Source organism: Pleurodeles waltl, chromosome 3_1, assembly GCF_031143425.1.
Source record: "Pleurodeles waltl isolate 20211129_DDA chromosome 3_1, aPleWal1.hap1.20221129, whole genome shotgun sequence".
Taxonomy (NCBI): Eukaryota; Metazoa; Chordata; class Amphibia; order Caudata; family Salamandridae; genus Pleurodeles; species Pleurodeles waltl.
Window position 1 is genome coordinate 1,712,637,613 of NC_090440.1, and position 17,009 is coordinate 1,712,654,621.

Sequence of the window (17,009 nt, forward strand, 5' to 3'; positions counted from 1 at the left end):
GATGGTACGCACCTATCAAATGCAGGACTGGGCTTATACACAAATAACAACAGAAATTGTGGCTGTGTAGAGATGGTGCGCACTGCCGGAAGGTAAGCTAACGTATAAGTGCAAAGTCCATGACAATAGAGTCTCTATTAAAGGAAGGAGTGCCCAAGCGGTTTAACACCCAGCCACAGGGTGCATGAACTGTCGCCTTGGAGGGGCCACAGTTGGTTTATAAGAAGAAGAAAAACCACGGCACATCGCAGATTCGTAGAGATGTCAATTTATTCCTCTGTGGTGTATCAGAGAAAACATCACCTGACCCAGTGAGACAAATGGGCGTGGTGTCAATAGGCCAATACAGTTTTCATATTTGGAAAAACAGCCGACACGTGTTTCGTCAGAATTTACTTTTTCAAGCCTCCAACATGTGGAAGTATCAAGTTGTATTGTTAACCTCCGATGGTCACTAACAATTTATCATGTAGAGAAACATAAAATGAAAAAAGTCTCCAAGAACCATGATAATCCTCCGAACATAACGGAAAATGTTTGATCGATCTGCTAGCGGTGTCGCATGATGTCTAAAGGACCATCGGAGCTTAACAATACAACTTGATACTTCCACATGTTGGAGCCTTGAAAAAGTCAATTCTGACGAAACACGTGTCGGCTGTTGTTTTTCCGAATATGAGAACTGTATTGGCCTATTGACACCGCACCCATTTGTCTCACTGGGTCAGGTGATGTCTTCTCTGATACACCACAGAGGAATAAATTGACATCTTTACGAATCTGCGATGTGCCGTGGTTTTTCTTCTTATAAACCGGCAGGACTGGGGGTATTCTGGTCCAGCATCTGGGCGGCCATGGTGCTAGCTGGTTGTCAGTAGAACGATTGCTGTCTGAGCTGCGGGAGGACGTAAGCCCACATTCAGCTTGCAGTGAAAGAAGCAGTCCGAGAGGGGAGAAGGTGCACAACACGGCAGTCTCAGTCCAGCCCCTGGGTCTGCAGCACACACCTCAGATTCCAAGGTAGCGAGCTGCACCTAAAATAGAGATAGTGGAACACCCTTCCCCCCCCTGCAAAATGGTGAAGCTCCTGATCTAGGACCCCAGTTACCAGCAGTAAACGCCAGACTGGTACAGTCACTAATTTGACTATTAACTATCATAAATGTCGGGTCATTTTATTCTTGACTTAATGATCCAGGGAACTGATTTATACTTTGATTTATGATCATGTTTCTTAAGTGGCAAATTGATTTATGACTAGATGGAACTGCTTGAATGATTTATGACTTAATTTATGGCTGGTAGTCATTACGATATGCTTTGATTTGGGCAACGAAACAGACCGTCAGGGATAAATAAGTGAAATTAAGCTGCAGCCGTTAACTTCAAATGCATCACGTGTAAGCTGTGCATTTATGAGTGGGAGTGTGCCAATTTTACCAACTCAAGCAATTAGTCAAAGAGGAGGAAGGCAGTTAGGCCTCCTGGGGCACAAGCTGCACCAGCCTCTACGTTGGGCGTTTCAGTGTACCAAGAGAATCCACACTGTATGCGCCTACTACACCCCCCACTCCTTTGTGCTTACACTGCCCTTTTGTGTTGCTATATCATTGTGCTGCTTAGTTTGAGCCTTACTGCTGATCTCCCCTGGCTTTAACACTTAAAGAGGGCTCCGATACCCTGAGATTTCTGGCGGACGTATGTGTATGTATAATTTATGTATATCAAATCGACGGGTAATGCATTGTTACAGGAAAATAACATGTTTGCATAGGTTTGTGTGCTTTTGGTCTGCCTGCAGACTGCTTCGAATACTTCACGTCTCCAGGTCTAAAAAAAAAAAAAACTTACAGTAAGTCTGAAGAGAGTGAATTTTGGGTCAGCCACCTACAGCCATTGGCTTTCATGTGTTTTTCCTTTTTTGACATTGCTAGAATGAGTTGATGGTCAATGTCTTCCTTTTGTGTTCCTCAATGTTATGGTGGTGCTTTGTTAAAGAATGTGTTCTTTTTTTAGACTGCAGATGAAACATAACATATATCTTGAAACTGAGACCAAGTGTCTATTTTTGGTAGAATATACTTTGCGGACAGATCAACATTATAATTGCAGCTGTATTGATTTGTTTGGCTTAGGAAGAGCAATCTGCCCATTCATTTGGTTTAATGTCATTTTATGACAGCATGTAAAATATACAACTGTTTTTTGTTCATGAAGACTTATGTGCACATAATCCTTCTTACAAATGCAATGACAATATTGGCCCTTGTCAAAAGTATCAATTATGCAATATTTTGCTGTGTATGCCTATTGAGTTCACCACTTATAGACCCCTTAGTGGTCTTCATCTACTCACTCTTTTACATAACACTCTTCCTTGATGGTACAGCTTAGCAATGCTAATTCAGCATGTTACACAAATGGGGCTCTACTTCTTTTTATAGCTATGGATTGTGTTTCATTGTGGGATTTGGTTTCTAGAAAAGCAAGGGTAAGCCACACTAAGGTGGCCAGATAATCATCAAACACTTCCCTAGCAAAGCAGCCAGACCTGTTGGCTTGTTTTTAACTTGCTGTTGCTAGTACTTAATCCACTTTTCATTTATATTACAGAATCTGGAAACCTAGTTGAGTACCTGAAGGAACATCCAGCTCTAGAAATAATCAATAATTTTGTCTACCTGAAAGGTAAAGGAAACCAAATTAAAAGTGCTTTAGCATAAAAATAAGGATTTTAGTTGCATCGAAAATGTGCTGTCATGAGATGAGAAATGTACATAGGGTTTCTGTACTGTTCACATGACATCTGCATGTGCCAGTTGCTACTTTTCAACTCTATTTCTTTCTGATGCTAAATAGATATTTTTATGTTATGATTCTGTACTTTGATTTGCTTTCACAAGCTTCAAATTTAACTGTTTGTGCACTTCGCATGCAGGTTTTAAAAAAAATACCCTGTGTTGATTTTTAAAATTCTGTAATCTTCTTTAATCTAGAATGTTGACTTTGCATGTAAGTGCGGTGTTTACAGACTCATTCCAACTTGATAGGAAGATCAATGAACCACATCATTTTTTTTCAGAATTAGTAGAAGAATCATAAATTACAAACAAAATATACATATCCCCATTGGTCTTTAGGGCTAGTGAGGTTGCTGAAGTCCTAGTGTTCACTAGCCACTTAGCAAGTTGTCGTATCCTACTCAAAACATGTCCCCGGTATTTGCAGATTCATGAAAAAGTTGGAGTGCTAAATACAAGGTGTGTACTACTTTACTGCTTCTTTAAAGAAGACTACTTTCAAATTCACTTATATTTGTTCTAGTTTTTTTATGGTAAGGGAATGGTGTAGTGATGTTCTTTATCTTTTAGGTCATTATTCCTACATTTTAATATATTCTCCATTGTTAAACAGGATCTCCTTAGTGGATCAACTTAGCATTACTAGTATTGTGAAATGAAAAAACCTTAATCTAGTGTGTCAGCATGAATATTTAGGAATTTATGCATCCAGTGAGGTTGATGAAATTCAACATCTGATCATTGTGACCCATCCGTCTTTTAACTATAATATTGTGTGAATTGAGCTGATGATGATTTATGCTGTGAGCGGACATGATCTTTCCACTATATAAATTCTGAAGACTAAGATACACATTCCATAGGTTGCAGGCTAAGGTAGCCCCCCTGCAAGGCTCCACTTTTGTTAGGACATCTGTTGGGTCTTATATAATTAAAATACTGAATTTGATTGAGCTACACATAGTGTGTTTATTTCTCGTAGAGACTGCTAACTGCAGACTCACCTTTTGAATATTTCCCCAGTCGTCAAACTGAATCTCTAAAATCCTTAGCTGTATTCCTATGTGCTAATAGGGGGCACTGTTGGCTCTGCACCATTGTTGTTTTTTGACACCAGATCTGACTTGCATGGACCAATATATGGGACACTCATGCGTACTAGTATCAGTTCCTTTCTTTTTGTGCCAAAAGACGTGGATCTGGAGTTGTGTAAGAGAAATATGTCAACTCCTAAATCTACAGGGTGGAGTTAAATCCAGTGGGTAATATCACAAGCAACTGTCTGTGACTGACCCACATGTGGTTTGCCTGTGGTGAGTCTACAACTCCAAGGCCTGCAGCAGTTGTCTTGATGCACTCCAAAGCCATTCGATACTGGGAAGCAAAGCACTTGGTGATGAAGTGCCAGGATTAGTCTAGATTTGAAAGGAGGTGCTGAAGTAACTCCCACGACTGGTCTTCTTCATGATGCAAGTTCTTTGGCAAAGCCAATAAGAAACCCAAGATGTCCAAAAAGGACTCTGCCCATCCCACTGCTTTCGGTCTACCGAGAAGGTGCAAGGGCTTTATTGCGCCTCCAGGTCGCATTCCTGACATTGCTCTACTTTGGATTCTGACCCTTATTCTGCAGCAACTGAAGTTTCTGTCGTGGGTCCATTTTAGTTCCTTGCCTGGGCACTGGAGATAGCCTAGCTTTTAGCTTGCGGATCTGTTGCCCTTTTTACCTAGTCACCTTTGACCTGTTTATCTTGCTCTTTTATTCAATTTAATTATTTATTTCCGTTTAGCACTGCTTGCAGATGCATGCATTTTACAGACATGTTTTCATTTTCCTAATCAGTGTCATTCTGAAAAAGCATTATTATCAGTGATGTACGTGGGTAATATTGTGCTCCTTTTGTTTTACGTTTACAAGAAGAGCATGCAAACATGTCAGGTATTTGTAAGTGCCCACACAGGTTTGCGCATACAATCTGATGTGTAGGTACATACCCACGTCTGGATTCCTGCACAAACAATAACATTTATCCTATAAAACACATCACAAGACCACGTTTGTTTGAGGGGGTTCCCCCAGGATACACCATCTAGACTCCACGCTGTTTTGCAGTGAATCTCAGCCTTGTGTCTCTACGATTCCTGATCTGGAGACTAAGGGGCTGATCTCATTCCAAGGTAACGGGGTTAGCGGTGTTTCTTGTGGACACTGTACTGGCAGATTAGGCTTATCATGCCCAGCTCTCGCTTTAGGATAGGGTTTCGGCCTTATTATTAGAAATTGCATGTTCATGTTTATTGTAATACGTTGAGGGTTTTCATGTTCACCACTTTACTCCTCACCATTCTGCTTCTGTTATTTCTCACTGTCATACGCATTGCAGCACATGCATTTTATCATAGATTGCAGTCTTTTTAATAAATATATTGAACTTTCCTGCATCCTCTTCATTGCCTGTGTTTGTAAGAGACCTATTTCTAATAAGAGAAAAAAGGGTAAGGTTTGTTACATCACTACTTACCTAGGAAGTCTCCAGAGTTTATGCTCTAGGCTTCCAGAAATCACCTTTACTATTTAGGGTCTGAGTGATGTACTGCTAGAGAGCTGGGAGATTTAGGCAGACAGCTTCTAACTGGTGTAGCAGTGACTCAGTCCCCTACGAACCAAAGGGTTGCTGCCCCTAATCCAGCAGCCTCGCTAAGAGGCAAGAGTCATTCACGACACCATAGCAAATCAAGGACATTTGCAAAGCCCTGCTGTGGTTTTCTGCCACACAACCAACTCCCTCTGATCTGCCTGTGGACCCCAAGGAGCAAAGAGGTCTCCCAACTGGACTTCTGCTGGCTGGTCGGCTCTCTGCATCAGTAGAGCTGTCTGGATCCACACAGGGCTCTGACTGACTTCAGTACTAGTTCCCTCCCCTACACTATGACATAAGATGGAATGTAATCCGTCTGCGCTATCAACTCCGGATGAAGATGGCCTACACATAGTGCTGTCTGATTCCGAAGCAGCACTGCACTGACCTTGACCAAAGCTGTGCACTCATTTACCTGAGTTGCAACCTCTTTACCACCCTTCTGATTCAGATACAGCGCCTCTATCTTCTGTAAAGTTTTTTTCCTTCATGGGATATTCGTCCCAGATTACGATATTGGGGGACATGATAATGGGAATGAGATTGCAAAGTTCTGTCAAGAGGACAACTGGTAGGAAGACCACAAATGTGCCAGTGGTCTGCATACCTCAGCATCACTGGACTAGTTTTCCGCACAAGACCTGCCACGGAAGATGACGCCTCCTTTACTGTGGTCATACGAAGGGCAGGAGAGGTAATTTATCTTCAACGTCCCAATCAGGAAGTTAAACCAATGTATTTATAGAGGTACTACACCCTTGCCAGTCGAATTCTGCGCTTCTACTCCAATTCAGTGAGGCACTTAGGCCCATATTTATACTTTTTTTGCGCTGAATTTGCGTCGTTTTTTGACGCAAAAACTGCACAAACTTGCAAAATACCATTGTATTTTGTAGGTTTGCGCCGTTTTGCGTCAAAAAGCGGCTCAAATGCGGCGCTAAAAAAAGTATAAATACGGGCCTTACTCTTTTGGTACATGGTCCAACCCCTGCCAAGGCTCACTTGTGCATCCCCAGATCACATCCTTCTCACCCACCACTCCATTCCTGAGAGCCTTATGGTGCAGGCTTCAGCCAGCAGAATAAACCCATACTTGTTTTTCACTACTCCCTTGATAGGGACTTGGAGAATAGAGATTCTTGTTAAGTAGGTATTTACCTCTACAAGCTTGGCCTTTCACCCCAGGAAACTTCAGGTGCCTCTTAGTCTGCTACTGTCACGCCTGTGGGACTCCATGGCCCGAAAATTGCCCATGGTCCCTGAAGAAGCCTGAGCTATATTCTTCCAGGCCATGCAGGATGATTGTGATGCAGCTAAGTACACCATCTCCTTTGAATGCACTGTTGGCGCTACTGTGGCCATTTACAATCAGTGCAGATCCCTGTTCATCATAAATCAGAACAGCTACCTCATCAAGCAATCTTCATTCAATCATATAAATGATCATAAAAGATAGAAAACCTGGAAATTGCGAGCCATCTAGTTACTAGAGCCTTGCCAGTGATGATATGAAGGCCCTTATATAACTCATTTAAAAGGAAAATTAACAAATCAGTTCAATATGTGCTTAATGCAGTCAGTTAAAATAATTCTGGACAATTACAGCTACACACCAATAAATAAGTTAAAAGACAATCATTTTAAAAAGATGTTCTTCAAAAGAGGGGTGAATATCAGACAGAAAATGAATTACCTTTTTGTGTAGCTGATAAAAAAAAAAAAATCCCACATGACAACAGACTAAAGGATTCACCAGCTGGCGGAGGAAATACATAGCAGGCCTATACTCTGAACTTTAGTTTGGGGTTCGTAGCATTTACAGAAAATAAAATTCTCCAGGGTTTGGGCTGAGGACTTGTCGCATGGGCACACAAGAATAGAGACTTTGTCAGACTGGCCCAAAGTGAAACAGGGCAAAGATCCGATGGTTCCTAGCAAAAATGTGCAAAAAGTTATTTTCCAAGGGTTTGAAACCCAAAGCAGATATGGATCAGTATGAGGTGTTGTTTGGACCAGGGCGTAATCACACAGCAACAATTTCCTTAATTCCTCTTGCTCTCTAGTTGTCATAAATAACAGTTTAACTCTGGAGATGTCCACTTTGGCCAGAGAGTGAGGGGAAGAAAATAATTAATTCCAGCCGATGGCTCTGGAGGTGGATTATATACATTTTAACCATGGGATGGAAGTACATTTCACACTGCTCAAGCAGTCTGAAATGCTCTCCCGATTCAGAGTTGTATGTTTGTTATACCAAACTGAAATCCCAAGTGTTGGGCGTTCATCTTAAATATAGTCAGATAAATAATCCAACCCCAGTTCCTCACGTAGGAAAAAATATGGAGTTGAGGGGGAAGTCCAAGTAAGTGCCAACAAAATCTGTTCTCCACCTGAACCTTGGTGACATTCCAGTAACCCCAAATGCCAGAGCCATATGATTAGAACGGGCAGGCACTTCCGCATTGATACCTCCAAAAGCGGCTTGTTCAGCTTATTACCTACTCTTTGAGAAAAATCAATTAGGGTCCCCACATAGCATATTAAAGCATGAACAGCAGTTTGCTATACAAGGGAGGCAGGACATTTTAGAATCAAACAACCTACCAAGGTAGGGAAAATTGGTGACCTCCTCTATTCACTTACTTTATCCAAAACAAACCAGTTCTAATGGCTTTTGGGCAACATGTCATATATTTAGTTTTGGAAATATTTAGATCAAAATCTAAATTATCCATAAAAGGGACAAAGATGTTAGAGCCCTCAAACTATTAGGGGTACGCAATATCAGGACAGCTTTGTCTGCATGGACCAGAGTCAGTACTTAGGTAGATTTGATCTTGGGAAGATCCTTCCCAGCAATCTGTAATGTGGCATTCCATTCATTTGTGTTTTGGGGTAACAAGATGGGAGGGAGGACACAGCCATAACGCACATTTTGCTCGAGGTTGAAGGTGCCTGTGCATTTTCCACCCGGCCCATACTTCAGAGGCATTTACCTCACAATGCAGAGTTTTAGGAAGACAGCCAAATCCTTGTCTAACTAGCTCCAGGGGATTGTCATAATTTACTGCGGTCGACTCTGCCGAAGGCACTGCTTAGTTCCATGAAGGAGAGAAGCAGCACCCCCCTCATCGTCTCCCACAAAAATGTTGTGTCTTTCTTTATAATCAGGTAAAGGTTGAGGCATAGTTATGCTGCACCCAAGTCACTCACGAAAGCCATATTGCACGGGAGAGAATACTTGGTTCAGCCTGCCCAATTGTCAATCCTATTAAGAACAATGTGCCCAATGATTTGGACCATTGAATCTATAAGATATAGGTCGACAGCAATGGGAGTCTTGACAGCATCCCTTTTTATGGACGGGAATTACCACAGCTGCATGCTATGTACTTGGAACGCCACTAGTTACAGTAGAATCAATCACATTAGTAATGACTGGAGCCCAGAATCCCATATTCTCCTTAAAGAGATCCATCCTGACCCCATCAGTGCTGGGTGCCTTACTAGAAGGACTAGTGCAAATTGACTCACCCACCTTCAAAAGATCAAATCTATTTTTCATGGGACAAGCAATATGTGGCACGACCTGATCACAAACTAACTGTAATTTAGGAATGTATAGATTTCTTTGAAATGCTCAATCCAGCACTCTGTACTGGTTGTTGGTCCCAGTCCCATCTGTCAAAGCCTCTGAAGTTTTGGGGTGCTTAAAATGTTTCCAGAACCCACGGGTGTCCTTAGTATTAATGATGGAAACTAGGCTGTCCAATATTTCCTCTTTAACTGCCCTTTTTCTGGTGAGGATAGCCTTTTTTAAATTGGCCTGGCAGGCAGCCATATAGGCACCATCCAGTGTCTTCATTAAGGGCCGGGGGTGTTTCAACTTTCAAAGGCAGAGCAAGAAAGAGCTTAAGGGGGTTGTGATCACTAAAAGCAATAGTAGCTGAATATATAATCAATGATGGACCCCGGCCCCTACCTGTGAAGGTAGGGGCATTGAAGTCTGCTGGTCCCAGTCATTCCATTACATTTACCAACCCCAACTCCAGGACATGTTTATAAAGCCTCACTCTGGTATCTATGACCCTGGCAGCAAAATCATATTGGATAACTTGGATTACGGTATGATTAGACCCCAGTTTTGCATTAAAGTCACCCCCAATTATAATATTTAAACTGTTGGCCAGGGAAAGAGACCTTCTTTGTAAACAGTGCCCAACGTAAAACAAATCAGCGCTGCAGGAGTGGCTGAGTGTTATAAACATTTACAATCCAAAAGTTAAAATTGTTCGGATGACCAGCCACAGCCGCTACGGGAAAAACCTTAAAGCCACATTTAGAATGAAAAAACTTAATTAGACCTCCACAAGGTCTGCCCCTGTTCCCTTCTCTGGCTAGGACACACAAAACTCTGATAACCATCCCACATGAGTTTGGTGCACCAAGTTTCTTGAAGCAAAACAAAGTCAAACTTTTTAACATAGTTGAGCCAATCTACATCCCCCAAAGTGGACAGTATTCCAGACACGTTCTAGCAAACCAGACTGTGGGAAACCAATAGTCACCTCCACAATGTTTGGAAGAAGCTGTATCATTGGCTAAATTTAAGCTGGAAGGGGAAGGAACCTCTGGGTTCTGCAAAAGAAAAGAGTTTATATTGTGTAAGAAGTTAATGGGAAAAGCGTTGGCGTTCTGTTGGGGAAAGAACTACCCCATTCTCTAGACGAAATAAATTGCCCATGAAAATGTACCTAGTTCAATTTCCCAGGGCACAAAATGCATCAATCAATCTCAGTATGATCAGATAGTGGGGCACAATGATTGTTGCATAAAACACGACAGCCATTAGCATAATTTTAAGCTTGTGGGCCTGAGGTTAGTGTAAAATGGTGAGCTGTTTGCAGAGGTCTATTAAAAAAAAAAAAAAAAAAAAAAAAAAAAAAAGAGGCAGAATGTAGATAGCACTAGCCAAAGACTGACATTGTTGATTCAGGATATTTCTTGTGATGGCCGGTTACCTAAAGTTGTTAAAGAAACACTCCCCATTTGATGTCTTTGCACTAGGGCCAAACCAGTCCACTCTTAGAGCCATCAATATATTCTTATAATCCTTGGTATTAAAACTTGAGTAAGCGACAAGCCAGTGACACACTTCATTTTGAGCAGGGCCATCAGTTGTTGGACGTTTGCCAGAACTGTGATATAAGGGCAGCAAGCAGGAGGGAGATTGATCAGTGACAAAGTATGTACATTTGGCCTAAACGAAGATGGAGGCATGGTAACAGTTGACTGCAGGTGTTGAATCAGCAGCAGGGGGCTTAAGGTAGCACTGACAGAGGTTCAAGATTTTCCCAACTTTTGTTTCAAACGTATTCAACTTCTCCGTAAGTGGTGCAAGACTATCATTTAGAGCAACCATGAATTTTGAAAGACATTTGGCCCAAGTGGAATTATTAGAAGCACCTGGCAGAATAAAAGCTGTGGTGTCAAAGGAACTGAGCGAGTTGTTAGTCATTTTGTCAGCTCTGGAGGTCACACACCTAGACCTAAACTTGCATTTGGTGGCCTGGGTGTGCAGGAACATAAGCAAGGCTAATGGATCCTTGGAGGATCCGGAAGAAGAGTTGGTGAGCAGCAGCTCCTCCATAGCTGGGGGGTGTACAGGCTTCTCCGAAACCACAGGGACAGCATCAGTTTGCATAAAAGTGACAGCTGAGCCAGCAAGGTCCATGGACAAACTTTTTTCTGCCAGGTCTATTGCTTTGGTAATGACGCCTATGGATATGGTCAGGCATGTGTCAAGAGTGTTGTAATTGGGGCCCATTTAAGGTTTGGGATTCAGAACTTTCCTTCTTCTACCCATGTCGTCACAGCAGGATACCCCTGAAACAAGAGCCGTAATCATAGGCGAGGCTGGAGGACAGAAGTAATCAATAAGTGAGCTGAAAGAAATAGACTACTTACTTCCTAGTGGTCAAAAAGATCAACGATCCATATGGTCAAAAAGGTCAACGATCCATATGTCCCAAACGTAATCCCAGTGACCAGTTCATTAGGCCAAGAGATTGGGGGTGGCCCGGCCATGGATGGCTGCAGAGGGGCCCGCTTTTGACCCGGTCTTCACCCGGGGCGTGCCAGGGCACGTCCTGTACCAAAATGGGGGAGGCTAGACGTAAGTGCTCCCCCACCTCCTTCCAGGCCAAGCTCCTCTGGGACTGGTAGAACTTGGCCCCTCAGCAGGCAGGCAGTTAATGCGCACTGTAGGATGAGAGTCCAGAAATAGGCGCACGACCGGCACAATGGGCGTGTTCTCCCTGCCTCCTTCCAGGCAAGGCTTCTCTGGGACTGGTAGTCCTTCGCCTCTTAGCAGACAGACACTTTTTAATAAGTGTACAAGGCAGTTAGTCATTGTAACAACTTTCTATTAAACTTCATTACACTTTGCCTGGTCTGCTCACACACCATTGGCATATTTTTGTTAAAAAATGCACAAAATATACTAAAGACAAATTACTTATATTTTGTAAAGGACAATTTAAAGGCTGAAAACTATTAAACAAAAGGATTTTAAAACACAATATATAGAAGAATCCTAATCCTCTATATTTAGCACATAGAAAAGTGTCCCACAAATCAAGTATAACAAGTGTCCAACATGAAATTCCATCTTAATACAGTAATTACGACTCCTAATCTTAGGAACTAAAACCATCAATGGTCCCTTTTGTAATGGAAGTGCAAGTTCTTCTAGTCCCCTGTCTTGGGTTTAATAATGTTTTGCCATTAGGGGATGATCCAATGCTTTGACACACTTGCTGTAACGTCACACAAATGCTAACTTGTGTCGACCTTCCATATGGGGACCTTTAATTTAAACTGAAGGTCCTCCTCAGGGGTCTACTCAGTTGTAGGACACCACATAAGAGGAATAAAGAGAACACATCCTTATTATTGTAACCCCTTCATAGCCTTTGTTTATGTGCCTATTAGCCTCATTAGTGCAGGTGTCGACCAGTGGCTGACACCTGGGAGGTGGGTCAAAATCCTCTGGTGCGTTGCACTGGAGGATGTTTTTTTTCATTTAAAACAAAACAGCTTCCGTGTCTCCACCTGCCCCTTTGTGACTCTGTGTGCTGACATCACAGTCTGTTTTCTGGTGGGGAAAACGGGCCTCCCCACCCTTCGGGAAGGCCTCGTTTGAAAGGGGGGATTCTCCCCTTTCAAACAAGGCCTTCCTGAAATGGTTTTCTGGCCCTCGATCGCAGCTCAGAAAACCCCACTAGACACCAGGGAATTAACTTGGGGGGGGGGGGGGGGGGGGTGAGGGTCTCTGAAAATGGCACTATGGCCCCCGGGGAAACCATACAACTATTAAAAAGATATATATATATATATATATATATATATATATACACACACACACATATGTAGATCTATATCTTTATATAGATATCTATCTATAGAGAGCAAGAGATCACTTTTCTCAGAGTGTGTGGTTTCCCTAGGAGCTGCGATCAGCCCTCAGGAAAACCACACCCACATATAAAAGTGATCTCTTTATATACACACACACACACACACACACACACACACACACACACACACCCACCCACATATAAAAGTGATCTCTTTATACACACTCCACCACCACCTCCTTTTGCAGTTGTAGCTTGCGTCTTGAAAGCAATGCACATACTTCAACTGACGCATTTCAACTGTAGCTTCTAAGCAGAAATAAATAAAAAAGTCAAGTAACTCTTGCGATTATGTTTCTGCCACAAAATATTCTGACTTTTATCTAGTGGCAGTTTTGATGCCATAAAGTAACGTAGAAGGTTTATATGCCTACTGCAAAGCTCAAATCTGTATTTTATGTAAGTAGCTGAGTGGATTAGTAAAGCCAGCCATTACCTGCGCTATAATACAAATGAAATGCATGTGTGAGGGGGGCTATGGAGAGATGAAGGGCACTTTTGCTGGGTGGTAGTGAGGGAATCCGAGAAGGAAGTCATGGGAGTAGGAGCACCAATAATGATTGTTGGTCTGGCGCCAGAGGCACTAACGACTGTGATAATTGTTATGTAACAAGGTGAAGTAATAGTGTGTCTTGTTTTTATTTTTTTGAGTGTCTTGAGGGATTGATTGAGGGAAGAAGCGAAGGGAAGGTGACTGACCTTTACTGTTGCACACATCACGCACACCCACCACCAATTTTGTGACTGTCTTCGTAGGCTGGTGTTTTAGAACAAGAGTTTAGCCAGTAGCAGAGATGGCGTCTCGTTGGATAACTGCTGCACAAGCCCTAACTCTGGTTTTAGAGGACAGCTCTTATATAAGATCAGAGACTGAGCCTGCAGATACTAAGACGGCATCTGAGGGATAGGACAATGGCGCAGACTCGGAGTGATTTGTCCGACAACTCCTCTTCCAGTGATTCTGAGGGAAGTGATGAGGACAGTCTTGCGGTCCCTTCGCAAGCACTGTCTGTGCAGCAGGGACAAAAGCAGGTTAGCCAAACCCAGAGCAGGTGCATGTGGCGCCAAGCACAGAGTGCTCCCCTGGGAGCTTCCCAATTTAGTTCTGCCCCAAATTCCACTGCCCAAATCGTATTGTGGAGAGATCAAAATGATCTATCACAAAACGGCCTGGTTTTGTAAGGCAGGCACCTGCGGTTTTTGGTCCCAGGCTTGGTGGGCATATAGAGAAACATACCAAACCCAAACATTTCTGGAAACTAGACACCGGGGGAGTCCACCGAGGTGTGACTTGTGGATTCCCCAAAGTTTTCTTACCCAGGAATCCCCAGCAAATGTGAAACCTTGAATAAAAACTCTTTTTTTCCTTGCATTTCTGTCACACAAACAGGAATATGCAGGGATCCACAAAATTCCTACCACCCTGCTTTTCTCCACCTGTTCTGATAAAAATGTTACCCACTTAAGTGCCTGTACCTAGTTACCTGCATCAGGAATGGCTCACCCCTGGGTCAACTGTTTCCCTCATGTAAGGACTGACATTGAATGCTGTGTGATCTATTCCTGACACGGACACCAGGCCTACCCACACAAGTGAGGTACCCTTTTTATCGGGAGACTTGGGGGGGAATGCTGGGTGGAAGGAAATTTGTGTTTATATTTTATTGTTGTCAAATTTTGAGGTTTGCAAAGGATTCTGGGTAACAGAACCTGGTGAGAGCCCCACAAGTCACCCTAATCTAAATTCCCCTAGATGTCTAGTTTAAAAAAATGTATAGGTTTGCTAGCTTTCCCTAGGTGCCGGAGGCCAAAGACCGCAGCTAGGCACTTTGCAAAAAAACATGTCAGTTTTCTTTGGGAAAATGTGATGTGTCTACATTGTGTTTTGGGGTATTTTCTGTCACGGGCACTAAGCCTACCTATACAAGTGAGGTATCATTTTTATCGGGAGACTTGGGGGAATGCTGGGTGGAAGGAAGTGTGTGGCTCCTCTTAGATTCCAGATCTTTGCAGCACTAAATTCTGAAGGAAAAGTTAGTTTTTTTGCCAGATTGTGAGGTTTGCAAAGGATTCTGGGCCCCTTTAATTCACCCCATTCTGAATTCTCCTAGGTGTTTAGTTTTAAAAAATGCACAGGTGTTCTAGGTTTCTCTAGGTGCCGGCTGAGCTAGAAGCCAAAATTTACAGGTAGACACTTTCCAAAAAACACATCAGATTTCAGTGTAAAAATGTGATGTGTTCATATTGCGTTTCCTGTCGTGGGCAGTAGGCCTAGCCACACAACTAAGGTACCATTTGTATTGGGAGACTTATGGGAACACAGAATAGAAGAACAAGTGTTAATGCCCCTTGTCTTTCTCTACATTTTTACTTCCAAATGTAAGACAGTGTGTAAAAAAAAGTCTATTTGAGAAATGCCCTGTAATTCACATGCTAGTATGGGGACCTCGGAATTCAGACTTGCAAATAACCACTGCCTCTCAACACCTTATCTTGTGCCCATTTTGGAAATACAAAGGTTTCCTGGATACCTATTTTTCACTCTTTATATTTCAGTAAATGAATTGCTGTATACCCGTTATAAAATGAAAACCCATTGCAAGGTCGAGCTCATTTATTGGCTCTGGGTACCAAGGGTTTTTGATGAACCTACAAGCCCTATATATCGCTGCAACCAGAAGAGTCCAGCAGACGTAACAATATTTTGCTTTAAAAAATCTGCCACAGCTGGAAAACGTTATAGAAGAAAACGTGGACAGAAATAGCTCCATTTCTTTCTTTCTTTTTTTTTTTTTTTTTAAAACCTCAATTTCAATATTTTTTTTCATCTTAGCTGTTATTTTTTGTAGGAAAACCTTGAAGGATCTACACGAATGACCCCTTGTTGAATTTAGAATTTTGTCTACTTTTTTAGAAATGTTTAGCTGTCCGGGATCCAGCATTGGTTTCTCACCCATTTCTGTCACTAACTGGAAGGAGGCTGAAAGCTCAAAAAAATTGTAAAAATTGGGTATGTCCCAGTAAAATGGCAAAATTGTGTTGAAAAATTTGGTTTTCTGATTCAAGTCTGTCTGTTCCTAAAAGCTGGGAAGATGGTGATTTTAGCACCACAAACCCTTTGTTGATGCCATTTTCAGAGAAAAAAAAACACATGCTTTCTTCTGCAGCCCTTTTTTCCCAGCAGTTAAGGGGTTAATGCCTTGAAAAATACATAGCCCACCATGGGTCTATATGTACTCTGGTTGGATTTGGAGCACTCCAATGAGTAAGTTGTGTCTCTCTTCGATTATCTGAGGGGAAACCTGCTGAACCACATTTATTGACTAAATAAACAAATTCCTATCCGGGCCAAATGCAAGCAGTTCTACACAGAAAAGACATTGCTCAATTATTCTCCTTCTAATGCAAAAGTTTATTATAAGTGACAAAGCCCTCATTGCCTCCAGTTCAACTACTCTTAAGCATGGTTCCTCGCTATGAAGGCAGCAATCTCTGCTTACACTTGGCAAATTCACTGCACTGTCACCACTTTCTTCAACGTACTAGCGTGCAAATGTATTGATTCCAAATCCGGCCGGTTCTGCTGTGCTTCTTATCCCAACACAGTGTGGATGCTGTCTGCATGCACCTGATAAACTTCTAGCTGCAGATTCCTTACCTTTGAATTTCCCAGGCATCAGACTGGATCGCAATACTTCTGTGAGTCATCAAGTGGCTTAGTTTGGTTCCGTACGTTGGTGGTGTTGTCACCGAAAGTGACATCACTGTCATCTACAAAGGCCCCACCCAGAAGTTCAGACATCATTTCTTTTCTTTCCGGAGAAAAGCTAGCCCTCTGTCTCTTTGAGAGTTTTTTCTTTTTTTTTTTTCTCCCCCCCCCCCCCCCCCCCCCTATTTTGTGGAGAGTTTTTACGTGTGTGGAAGATTTTTTTCTAAAAAGGCAGGTTTTAAACTGTGTGCTGCATGTCACCGTGCCAGGTTGTTTCCAGATCCGCATTTGGTTTGTTTGTTGTGCCTTGAGCACAACCACAACTCCGAGTTGTTCTCGGACTGCCGGGCCACAGTGCCGAAGGCTTTGAGGGAGCAGTCCCTAA

General features: G+C 42.5%; 1 protein-coding gene across 1 annotated transcript in view; it reads left to right on the forward strand.

The window, feature by feature from the left end:
* LOC138283616 (RNA-binding protein 44-like) overlaps positions 1-17,009 on the forward strand; it is a 603,066-nt gene that overhangs the window by 430,396 nt on the left and 155,661 nt on the right. Inside the window, exon 5 of the mRNA XM_069221553.1 lies at positions 2,614-2,688. Coding sequence (XP_069077654.1) covers positions 2,614-2,688 — 75 coding nt within the window. The remainder of the gene's footprint in view (positions 1-2,613; positions 2,689-17,009) is intronic.